The sequence below is a fragment of the Erpetoichthys calabaricus genome, chromosome 1, assembly GCF_900747795.2.
Source record: "Erpetoichthys calabaricus chromosome 1, fErpCal1.3, whole genome shotgun sequence".
Classification (NCBI taxonomy): domain Eukaryota; kingdom Metazoa; phylum Chordata; class Cladistia; order Polypteriformes; family Polypteridae; genus Erpetoichthys; species Erpetoichthys calabaricus.
In genome coordinates, this window is record NC_041394.2 from 88,265,959 (window position 1) to 88,279,064 (window position 13,106).

At 37.5% G+C, this 13,106-nt stretch overlaps 1 protein-coding gene across 1 annotated transcript in view; it reads right to left on the reverse strand.

Annotated features, from left to right (window-relative positions):
* Positions 1-13,106, reverse strand: part of LOC114646201 (RAS guanyl-releasing protein 2) — a 220,414-nt gene that overhangs the window by 63,836 nt on the left and 143,472 nt on the right. Inside the window, exons 10-13 of the mRNA XM_051921194.1 lie at positions 9,993-10,274; positions 8,215-8,295; positions 6,379-6,498; positions 3,960-4,075 (exon numbers count right to left, since the gene is read on the reverse strand). Coding sequence (XP_051777154.1) covers positions 3,960-4,075; positions 6,379-6,498; positions 8,215-8,295; positions 9,993-10,274 — 599 coding nt within the window. The remainder of the gene's footprint in view (positions 1-3,959; positions 4,076-6,378; positions 6,499-8,214; positions 8,296-9,992; positions 10,275-13,106) is intronic.

Below are 13,106 nucleotides of genomic sequence, written 5' to 3' on the forward strand. Positions count from 1 at the left end.
ACAGATTAGCAATGAGGAATACATTTAGTATTTTGCACTCTAGCGGCAAACTATTCCAACAGTACATCATAGATGCGTATGTTAAAACAGAGGGCGCGCGTCTCAACTATCTCAGATTACATCAACAAGATCTGTGCGTCAAACTATCAGAGGCACTGCAAGCAAACACTGAAAATAAAAACGTTCGTGTAGGCAAAATGATCATATTACCGTCCACATTTCCAGGAAATCCAATATACATGCAACAAAACTATCAGGATGCTATGGCCATAGTACGTAAATTCAGAAAGCCTGATTTATTTATCACTTTCACATGTAATCCTGCTTGGCCGGAAATTCGATATGCACACTGCGTCTTTCAAGAAGTATTTATTTCTTCTTGATTTCTGAATTCCTTTCTCACCGTTTTCCATTCCTATTCTTACACCACCATATGCTATGGTGGGCGTCGGCTAGTTCATATTATTCATATTCATTCAGATGCCTTCTTGCGGTTGTAATCACTGACCATGTTTTTTTTCCCCCCGATCTTGCACAATCTCCACATTTTGGTGCATGGTGATGTTTCTTTTGTACTCCAGGACATGCAGAGGAAAGAATAGTACAAGAGGTCAGTTCCGCGCTATATACAATCATCAAATTCAAATGTTAACAGTTCCCATGCACCCAAGACCGTCCTTCCGATATTTACGACATGTGTACCTGTTCCAATGTACACACTTCTCTCTATGCTGTGGTTACTATTACACTGAAGGAGCGCCTGACACTGACTGAGTTTGCTTTCCTGGGGGAAGAGGAGGTCTTGGAACAGAAGCTTGTCGATGTTGCATCCTCTTTTTCTTTTTCCGTTGCCTTTTCTTGTAAGAAGCGACAATGAAGTTCCTCTGCAAGGTGAGCCAAGAACGCTCTTCTTTTCTCAGTGGACACCGTGTTTTTTGTCAGTGCAGCTTTGACATCATGGACCATAAGGTGCATACTAATTCAGCGTGAGCAGGAACACTCAATAAAACTGAATAAAAACATTCAAGTGACAATGAGATACGAATAAGGCAAATTCACCAGCATTTGTGTGTCAGCTTTTATCCCTCCAGATCCATTGTCTCAAAACACCACTAACACCTACAGTTATTCCCAGTTTCAGATTAAAACATAACAGCTTCAGATCTGTGGTGGTGGGGGTGGATGTTGCATCGTGATCGTGACTGAAAGAATAAAAGTAAAAAAAATGCTAACTTTTACAAGTACTATAAATTTACATCGGCTGTTACAGACACAAATCAAATGTTATGTTTTATTGTATAATATTAACAATAAGAGCAGCTAACTACTCAAAACAGTAAATTTATGGGAGAGCTGGTTTCAAACTCATGACCTCTGGATTATAACTCAGCAGTTCTTATCGCTGCACCACAGAAGCTGTCGTATTGTGCTTGTACCTTTTGTGAAAGTGTTTAATTGATATTTGGACATCAGCCTTCACACATTATACAGTTCATGTCTACATTTTGTCATTTATTACTAAAACATGAAAAACATTTCTGTTTTAATGATGTGTTTTCATAGAATGATGTAGACACGGAACACAATTATTTACTCTATATAATTCTAGGTAACTCACTCCCAGATAATCAAGGCTTGAACTGGGAGAACTTCTTGCCCGTTCTGCGGCGTTGAGGGGGATGGTATAGCAGGCTGCGAATGGATTGGTTTACAAGTTTTTTTGTAGGCTTTGGTAATTCTACTGTTAATAGGGAGCAGTGGAACGATGATTCCCTTAAGTTTGCCAAGAATGCAAATGTCCTAGTTGCTGGCCAACGCACGTAACATCCCTTGCCTCAGGGACACCACTTTGTACTCCAGAGCGACCTTTCTTACTGGGTAGCAGAGCATGAGCAGGAGATGCGGATAATGTTGTTAATGCTCTATGCCTACCGGTGGCAGGTTTGCAAGGCAGCACACACCCACCTGGTGGCCGAGAAAACATTGGCTCGCATTAAGCTCCGATTCTATTGGCAGGGAATAAGTGAGGAGTCTGTCGCTTCTATAATTCCTAGCGAGAATACCAGTTTCGACAGATTCTCAGGAGGGACCGTGCTCCTCTTGTTCCCCTTCCTGTCATTGACATCCCTTTTGAATGTGTCGGGGTCGACATCGCAGGACCTCTAGAATCCTCTGCCCAACTACATAAATATATTTTGGTCATTGTAGATCATGCTATTCGGTATTCTGAAGCTGTCCCTTTACGTTCAGTAAACTCAAAAACAATCGCAAGGGAACTAGTAGGGGTCTTTGCACGAGTCAGAATCCTTAAAGAAATCTTAACAGATCAAGGGACGCCTTTTACTTTGGAGACATTCAGGGAGGTGGCTAAATTACTCAAAGTTAAACATCTTAAGACCTCTGTCTATCACCCTAAACAGAACGGTAGGTAAAACATTTCAATCAGACGCTTAAACAGATGTTGCATAACGTGGTCAGTGAGGACAGGAGGAACTGGGATCAGTTACTACCCCTCGTACTGTCTGCCTTTCGGGAAGTCTCGCAAGCCTCCATGGGTTTCTCCCCATTTGAACTGCAATTCGGATGACAACCCTGGGGTTTATTGGATATCCTAAAGGAAGGATGGGAGGAGGAGGCTCTCCCTTCGATTAACATTTTGAAATATATCGCACAGTTACGCGACAGATTTGACAAAATTAGACCCATTCTAAAAGAAGACATGGAGAAGGCTCAATCATCCCTGGCCCGATATTACAACTGTGGCATGATGCTCCGGGAGTTCCGCCTGGGAGAAAATGTCATGATCCTACTGGCCCACTGGCAGGGCCCATATGAGATTAAGAAACAAAAGGGATTTGTCGATTATTTGGTTAACTCTTTCAGGGCAGATGTCGACTTTTCTCGAAATTTAAGAATAGAGGATGTTAATCAGCCAAAAAGTGCGACAAACTCGCTATTATGTTTTAGTTCAACTCTCTTTGCTAGAAGGAAAGTTAGCTTCCTTGATTTGACTTGGATTCCCTACACGTGCATGAGTAGAGGAGAGCAAACAACCTCTAAAATGGAATCGACATTGGGCGAGAGACTAAAGCAGATGCACAAAGCATCATGGATGACATTTTGCTTATTATCACTGAATCAGACTCTGACTTGTGGGATTTAAGTGATCTGGAGGTCCAAAACAAAAGTGAGGTACTGGCATTAGCTTATCACACCCTGGCTGATCATGGTGCTGAACGTGTTAGTGTAGCTGATGCGCCAACGGCAACGTTCACCTGGGAGGACCACCACTTACAATGACAAGAGGTACAAACCAGATTGTGTCGCACTGCGCTTGCCACTGCCACGTGAAGACAGCCAGGCAGCCACCCTGCTGTGCATTCCTGCTGCCCGTCGAGCCGTCCCCACGCAGTTTCCTCAAAGCCCCAACAACGGACGTTTGATGTTGATTTATGTGTGAAACAATTGCTTTGTGTGCTTTTCAGAAAACACTTTTTTGGAAAAAATATTCAGCCCTCAAAAAGTTAAGTAACCCAATTGTTGGCCGAGTGAACAGGTCTTCCATGTGAACTTGTTGAAACCATGTAAGGATAGGGATCCCGATCCCTCCTCTGGTCAGCCCCGTTTACACATTTTGTATCTATGGCTAAAGCAGGATCTGCTCTATGTGTCTCATACAAATTTTAATTAAGGTTTAGAAATTGCTAGTAGGCAACAGCATATTCCAACTTTCAATTTTAAATGTATTCAAGTTTCAAATTTAATTATCATATTAATGATTTTAACAGAAATATGTAATATGTATGCATTATGGTGCATTGTTTTATAATTGTCCTTCAATGGGTGGTAAATATTCTTGGCTTCTATTATTTTACATGTTGAAATAAACAGACAATGTAAGCTCTAAAGTGCTAAGACTACTAGGTACAGGATACTGTATATTTGAAACTGTAACCTACTGGTTCTGGTCCAGTTCCCCAAATTTACTGAGGTAAGGGAAGTTGCTCTGAATGATCTCGAACTCCTCCTGGGAAATGTAGCCATCACCGTCTGTGTCAAAATTCTTAAAGACAGACTAAAATGCAAGAACAATATTTAAATCAAGCTATAATTATTTTAACTAATTTGTCTTAAATGTTAATTCAAACAAGTAAAAAATTGAAATATCACAATTATATAAATTGCTTCCATTTATTGACTACCATGAGGAATTTTGCCGTTTCCCAAAAATTTTAACTTTCACCACACTTCTTTGTTACTTTTATCTAAACGTTATTTTTTTCTTTATTGCAAGCACAAATTACAATTAAAGACTTGTAAACAAAATAAGTAAAACCTATTATGTGCTGTACAACTTTCCCAGTACAACAAGCTTTACTGAGTCCTGTTCTCCCTAACAACATTTTGTATAGTGTTTCAAAGTACCTTGGTGATGTTATGAACTCATTGCAGGGGGATACCCAATAGTAGGGCTGCCAGCTCTCTTTCTCTGGAAATGAGGATATTTGGGTTTTTAAAAATGAGGACTTTTGAGGACGCCTTTCCCTATGATGCCATAATACGCCTTTATACTGTCTTATGGTTTTTTTTTTTTAAATGATATAAACCTTTAGGAGCAGTTTATCACTATAATTATGAAATGATGGCCACAATCACAGTCACTGGCAAACTAATAACCCATTAAATATTTTGAATGTGTCAAGCCTCTTAAATTAACAGACTTCATTCCTTCCATTCTTATTTGTAGAGCTTAACTGTTGTAAACCTATAAAAAATGATACACATGGTAAATTCACTTCTAGTAAAATAAAAATAATTTTACTCTTTTCAATTTAGTGTATTTGCATTTATCTACATTCTTTTATATTTTTCCACTGAAGCCATTTTTCTCAGTAAATCTGGGTTCTTGGATAAATATGAATAGAAATCTTTACATAGCATGCTACTGAATCTTGTGAGCATTTGCCCCTTAACTGAATCTATTCTGCCCTTTCGAAAACAAGGATATCTGATGTTCAAGTAGTCTATGAACTTGCACTTTCTTTTCGGGATAATGGGTATTCTTGAATTTATGTAAATGAAAGAGTTATAAAAATATTATTAAATTACTTGAAGAAGTGACTTATTACTTAATCAACTGATAACTAAAAAGATATTGAATTTATATGCCAGAATAAATATGACATTTTTTTAATTAACTAAAACTTTAATAGTTGACTCATTCATTTACAATTATAAATCCATTTTGGAACAACGAGTGGTAATAATACTTTCCATTAAAATATTACAAAGCAGTACTTACTCGTACTTAAATACGACAGACTGTATCTGGATGTATGAAATTTCTTGTTTAACCAAGCTGCTCAGAAAATAAGATCTTACAAAGAAAACGTGAAATTGTAATTTCGATTTTGAATACATTCACTTAGCTACAGTGAATTAGGATTATAAATAATTAAGGAAAGGAACAACATTTATAATGAACTGTCTACTCGGCAAAAAAATAAAGCTGAATTCAAAGGATGAGGTGAAAAAGCCAAGTTGGACAGACATTGACTATTCTCGTTAATATCTGCGTTGTTTACTACCGGAATGGAAGTGAAGATTCTGGGGAAAAAGTGTGCGCACTACTTCCACAAATGCTGATTGGCTTTCAATTTTTACTAATGATAAGGATATGGAGATTTTCAAATTTTAGAAGACAGAATTCCGGACATTTTCAAAATTTTATAAATTCCACCCAGACATTCCATGGTGCGTTATATGAGTACGGTTGGCAGCCCTATCCAATACATTTACTGCTTATTATTGATCTGAAACCAGCAGCATCAGTTACCATTGTTTTGATAAATTCAAAAACTGGCAAAAAAGCACCACATTAAACAGCTTATGTACTGTTAAAAGTAGAAACTATGTCTTGTTTTTGTGTGTCTCAAAGTGAAATAATCCTAACACTTTCAAATGAAATTTATAACAGTATATCTCCCCATCAAAATGTGGGTGGTGATATATGCGCAAATGCCAAAGATCAAAATGGGGAAAAAAATAACAGAAGATCAAGGAGCAGCACTATGCCATCTTTTAGCCCATTACTGTTCTTCTTTAACATATCCCTTGTTCATGAAAGTCATTAACTTTTGTGATATCACATATTACTTTAGCTTCATTGCTTAATATATTCTTGATGTTTATAATTTATTCATAGATGTCCAGTACATTTATCTATTTTCACTGAGACTCTTGATGAAGTGCACACTGGAAAATGGTTTACATTCCATCATAATAAAGCATGCTTTATATTAAATGGCACACATGCATGGTAAAAAGTTGTGCTCATCAAGTGTGAAACCTCTAGAGCCGATGAATATAACTTCTTACCTCAACCATTTTTTCAATGTGCTTGTTAACAATTGCTTGGTCGGGTTTAGGCTTCACTGCTGAGGCCCATTCATCTATCACAGACGGCTTAGGGGTTGCACCAGGAGTGGATGGAGTTAACTGAGGAAAGAAACCAAAACAATCACCTTGCTGTTAACACCATCGATAAAAAAGCTGAAGATAAATCTAAATGTGAAACAGAATGCAATCACTATGCACCAACAGATCTAAGAACCCCATGAACAAACTTGATGCTATCATTTCAACAAATCTCCTGTGAAAATATAGTGAACTGCTACTTATGCAAGTTGTGCTCAATGCATAGAAAACAACTATTCTAGATGTATAATTGCAAGAAATAAGTGATTTAAAACAAATACTCTTTACTAAACAGTAACATAGTACTACATGTTTATTAACAAACTGGCTGTGCTACCTGTCTAAGATGGGTTGAAATCTAAGTAATCAATGTAGACCTCAATGTTAATGCTTGCACTGTGCAATCTGTTGGAATGTATTTTGTAATGCATGTAGTAATAAAATACATTGCATCTGTCATTCTAGCAGATGGTAGATCACAAACATTTGTAGTAATAAAAGGCATTACACAAATGTTTGTGATAACCCTTCTGTTGGAATGACAAATGCAATGCATATGCCTGTGAAGTATAAAATTTAGTATGGAATTTGTAAAAGCAGTTTTAATGTTTGTGATGCGTCATCTGTTGGATGACAAATGCAAAGCATTTTATTACTATAATTGTTTAAGATGTGTAATTTGTTGAAAGGACAGAGACATAGCAACCAGAAGGACAACACACAAATACACAGACACATAGACAATTGTGCTTTTATTAATTACCATAATGTTACGGTGATACATTTTCTATTGCATAGGTATTTTACTGTGCAATTGTAATGTAAACTCTTTTATTTATCTGGAGTTAAAATTAAACTCTTTATTATTTTTGATCTTAAAAACCAGCTTTAACATACTGGTAAAAACCAAAACAAGTGTTAAATGTGGCACAGTATAAAACGTATGGGAACCTACTGTTAAAGTTGTAGTGTATATAACACTATAGTATGTTAAAACATTACATTTTCATTTACTTGCTTAGCAGATGCTTTTATCCAAAGTGACCTTACAAAAGAGGTCAACACAATTGAGTTACATCAGCCTAGGAACATCAATACAAGAATAAGTACATAGTACTAAACTCATTTTATACACTCTTGCCAACATAGTCCAAAACAGTGTTTCTCAACCTTTTACTGTCTTTTGACAACCCAGTTTTACCTTTTTAAGTTTACTGATGACCCACAAGTTGCCCCCACTTAGTGAAATAACCGCAAATCTGTAAGTGCAGAGGGGCTGGTCCCACTTGGTGAAATGATAGCAACTGTAAAAGCTGGTCCCTTGATGAAATGAGTGTATATATAAGGGCAACTCTGATTTTGTGCGCTCTCATCATAAAACATCCACAGTTAAAAATATGGATAAATATTGTGCAGCACAAACGATTGCTGATGCAACCTAGCACAACCAACTCACCCACCCAGCAAAAGCAAATCTGCAATCCACCAATGACAGCCCACAACCCTAAAGTGAGTTGCAACCTAGTGGTTCAGTAACACTGGTCTAAAGCATTTTTAATTTCCTAATAAAAAGATAATTGAGATTACTTCAGAAGAAGGAAAACCAAAAGAAACCAAACCTAGTTATTTTGTAACAAAATTTAAATATTAGCTTTAAAAAAAATAAACAGCTTCAGAACTTATGGTCCAATGGATAATAATAAAGGATATGCAGAATTACTTATTGTGCATACTCACAGAAGGTCTGGAACTTCGAGGTTCCCTCTGCAGAGACAGTTGATAGATCTCATCTTCAGTGTGATACTGATCCAGGGATACCTGCACATGAATAATGAATAAGGAAAGTCCAGGGAATTAAGTATTAATATATGTTAGTCTGTAACCACACAGACCTATTTAACTGAACGTATAGCACAGATTTGTAAAGCAGAGTTACTTGACATTCCATAATATTAATCAGAGCTAGGGCTGCTACTAATGACTATTTTGATAATAGATTAATCTGGAGATTATTTTGTTCACTAATCAATTAGTTGGGATGTAAAAAAAATGTATTTGGAATTAAACACATAAAGTGAAAGAAATGGAACATTTCACCAAATAACATAGTATACTGTTGGGATTGTGCTGTTAGATTTTCACGCGTGAAATTGTGCAATCCTGCCCCAAAATCTATTCTACTGGCTATACTAGGCTTGCTGCAGGAGTACCTGCACATTATCATGTCGTCCTCCAGAATGTATAAAAGTCAATTTGTGTGATAGTTAAATAGTCTGGAATTTTGCTTTTCCACCCCACTATCTTTGCACTCAGAATGAGTGAAACGCCGCTGCACTCTCACTGAGTTTTTGACTTCTTTACGAGACAGAAAATAAAGTTTTCTGCTCGGAAAGGGGCTTACGTTTCTTCACATCCTTTTTTTGTAAACAAAAGGACTCTAACATTACATGTGTATGCAAGCATGTACTGCAACACCATCATTTAGCCGAGTGAGTGTGTAAAAACAAAAGAAACATCCAAATATGGCAGTGAAAATCAGAACGTTTACTAATTAGTGGCTAATGACACATATTTTTTAGTCGCCTATCATGAAATTCTGTTGCATATGCTAGTATTTTTTTCCCGCATTGTAGAGGGCTAGACAATGACTAAAATTATTCCTCATTTCAAACCGAAAGTCATGTCAATGTGCGTAGCTTAGCAAACTCTGTGTTATGTACTGTATTTCTATCACATAATGCTAAAGTAACATTTAACTTACTGGGAAGAAGGTAAGTCTTCCACCCCAAGTCTGCCACCTCCACAGAACCTGGAATAGTATGTTTGCTATTGAAATGTTGGTGCATCTCCGTTGTGCTCTCATGCCTTATAAGATCAGACCTACACATTTTGCAACTCACAACCTTTTTTTTTTGCATTCAGACTAAAGTGCTCCCAAACTGTGTTAGGTCGAATTGTCTTTTCTGGCACTTGGCTTACCTTCTGCTTTTTTCGAAATGTGTTCACAACTGAATGAAGTTGCAATGCAATTGCGCAAAAAACGTACTTAGCCTAAAGACGTAATTAACTAATCGATGAAAGTGTTCGTTGCCAACAATTTTAATAATCGAGTATGACGTTTAGTTGTTGCAGCCCTAATCAGAAAATATCTTTTTCGCACTAAACAAGGCAAATTATACTAAACTTTCTTCATATCTTCATAGAGGCAATATTCAATATATCATTGTTAAAAAAATACCATGCTACTTTGCAGTTGTAAAATGTCCTTTAATGCTATCCATCATGGTTATAAACCATGCATCCTAAATGACAATCAAAAGCATTGAGAATAGGAGGTTATCCTTAAGTAATCCTACAGTATTCTTAATGCTAAACGACAACCTCCTATTCTCAATGCTATTGATTGTACAAAACAAAGATGAGAATCATATTACACATCTATAACTTTTTGAGCTAACTCATTAAATAAACAGTACTATTATGGCTAGAATGAAGGTGTCTGCTGCAACACTGACCGTAAGCAGATTGATGAGGTCAGTGTTAGCATCAATAGGTGGTGGAGTGGCCTGCACCTGCACCAGCTCATTAAGAATTGTGTAAAGCTGTTGGGTCTTGACCAAATTCACTTTTGTTTTCTCTTTATCGACCCAGTCAGGCAGGGCCACATGTACAGCAATAAGATCCTTAAGGTGCACACCCAGGATAGGGAAGCGAAAACCCTCACACTCTGCAAACCTCTTCCGGTACTGACTGTAGTTACCACATGATGTTACAAGTTCTGTGAGGCTATCAAATGTCTGTAATAAACAAAAAAGAAGCATCTTAAGTTACTATAGTAATAATATACACGTCTTTTAATGCAATATGAGAAACTGGTTAAGGAGACACATGGTAAAAAATGATTTTATTATTAACAGGAAATTTTAACATATGAAAACATTGATAAAAACACAAGCTACCTGAAGTACCAAACAGTGTCCGAGGTATCTGCACAATGGGTTAAGGTAATAAAGCAAATATGTGTTTGTTTTTTTAACTGTTGATCCCTTTGTCAGAAGCTTAATATGTGGATGTTCGAATGCAAGTCTCAGTCCACACTAATCAACTAACCACAACTAAATTTGGCCCTCATTAAAATCATGAATATCTAGAACTTGACAGTGAAGAAAATTAGACCATAGCAATCTGTTAACCAAATTCAACATCCAATTTTATAAGAAATGATACTAAAGGATTATTTTGTAAAGAAAAAACATATAGTGGAACCTCGGTTTGAGAGTAACTTGGTTTACGAGTGTTTTGCAAGACGAGCAAAAAGTTTTAATAAATTTTGACTTGATAAACGAGCGAGGTCTTGCAGTACGAGTAGTATGTATACTATTTGTCTGCTGAGCGTCATGTGATCACAACTGAGCTGATGGTTCTTCTCTCTCTCTTGCTGCAAGATTGTGGGCAATCGTCTCCTATTCTCCGTCTGAGTCGGCGTGCCTCACTCATATAGTCAACATCCGTACGAGCGTATAGTGTTTACTACAGCATTAGCATTGTGACTGTGTGTGCGTGTGTGTGCATGCACACGCTCATGCGAGTGTGTGTGTATGTGTGTGCTCGCGCAAGCGCGTGTGTGTGTGCTGTGACGTGCGAGTCCCCGTCTTGCACCCTAAAACACGAAGCTGAGTCTCAGTACTTTAGCAACACCAGCTTTATTCAGCTTGAAACAGCAACAGCGCAGTTATTTATACACAGACACAGCAGTCAGGCAGGGCCCTGCACATTTATAATGTTCCTTGTTCCTTGTATCACCCATCAACGGTAGGTGCTTATAGCATGTCCGCGATCTTTTCGGATTCGCTTTTACGGCGAACTGCTACAGCGCTGGGAGACTGCGATTGCTTTGGGATGCTCTTCCACGTGTCGTCCAGTTGGGTGGAATCCAACAAGAGTTTAGAAACTCACTCACACCAGCCATGATTCTTTTCAAAGGTAAAGTGCAAGTTAATTTGTTTTATGTATTTTTACTTTATATTTTGTATTAATCATTTTTATATGAATAGTTTTTGGTTGTGGAACAAATCATCTGAGTTTCCCTTATTTCTTATGGGGAAATTCACTTTGATATACGAGTGCTTTGGACTACGAATTATGTTCGCAAACCGAGGTTCCACTGTATATATATATATATTCTGCTCAAAAAAATTAAAGGAACACTTTTAATCAGAGTATAGTATCAAAACAATGAAACTTCTAGGATATTGATCTGCTTTGGTGTTAATGAAATTAACAATAGGTGCACTAGCGGGGTAACAATGAGATGAACCCCAATCCAGGAATAGTTTAACACTAGAATTACCAGAGCCTACGAAAAAACTCGTAGATCCGGCCCACCTTAAATCGCTTCTTAAATCAGTTCACACCTCTCCGCCAGTATCCTTTGTCCTCTAAATGTGCTGATAAAAGACAAGCTGCCAGCAGCCGGCTATTCCATCCCCCCACTGACTTAGAACGTGCGCGAACTTTTCCCAGCTCATGCCTTGATTGATTATCTGGGAGTGAAGTGGAGTTTTGGAGTGGAAATAATAGATTGTTATTTGGAACACACGCATTTCATGTGTGTTCCGTTTCTACAGTAATCTGTGTAAACACATTGTTAAAACAGAAACTTTTTCATATTTTAGTAATAAATGTTACAAAATGTAGTAGGCATAAACTATAGAATGTGTAAAGCCGGAGTTCCAAATATCAAATAAACACTTTCACAAAAGCTTAAAGAATTTTATAATAGTTTCCGTGGCATAGCGCGCTAAGATTTGCTTCTTAGAAAAGCAGCTTTGCTGTCCCTCACAGACCTGAGTTCGATTCCCCGCTGGGGATGAAGTGTTGCTTTTTTTTCTTCTTTTTAACCTCAAACGGACATAAAATTTATAAATTGGTATGCACTGTCAGTTAATGAGATCGTTATATTTTCATGTGGGATGCTCCTTTTAAAATATTTTTTTTAACAATTGAGACTGCAATTAACATGAACAACTGTCCCTATAACTGTTATTTTCAAGATCCATAACACACAGACAGACAGAGCACTGCGTAATAGAGAGACAGACAGGCAGAGATATATAAACAGGGAAGGCACATGTACTGAAAGAAAAAAAAGATCAACATGTGCGTTGTTCCTGCTGCACTGAATAAGCTCACGCACTCTAACATCACCCCTCCCCCCGATCTGACTCTCTAAGTAACAGCGCAAGTACAGATGCAAACCAAGTGTAATCAAGAGTCCTGGTTCGATCCCCACTCACTCCTATATTTGCCGTTTTCAGTAGTAAGCTGCTCTTTTTGTTAATATTATACAGTTACACACATGCACTTGGTTTGTGTCTGTACTTGTGCTGTTACTTAGAGTGTCAGATCAGGTGGGAGGGGTGATGTTAGAGCGCGTGAGCTTATTCAGTGCAGCAGGAACAATGCACATGTTGATCTTTTTTTTTCTTTCAGTACATGTGCCTTCCCTGTTTATATATCTCTGCCTGTCTGTCTCTCTATTACACAGTGCTCTGTCTGTCTGTGTGTCATGGATCTTGAAAATAACAGTTATAGGGACAGTTGTTCATGTTAATTGCAGTCTCAATTGT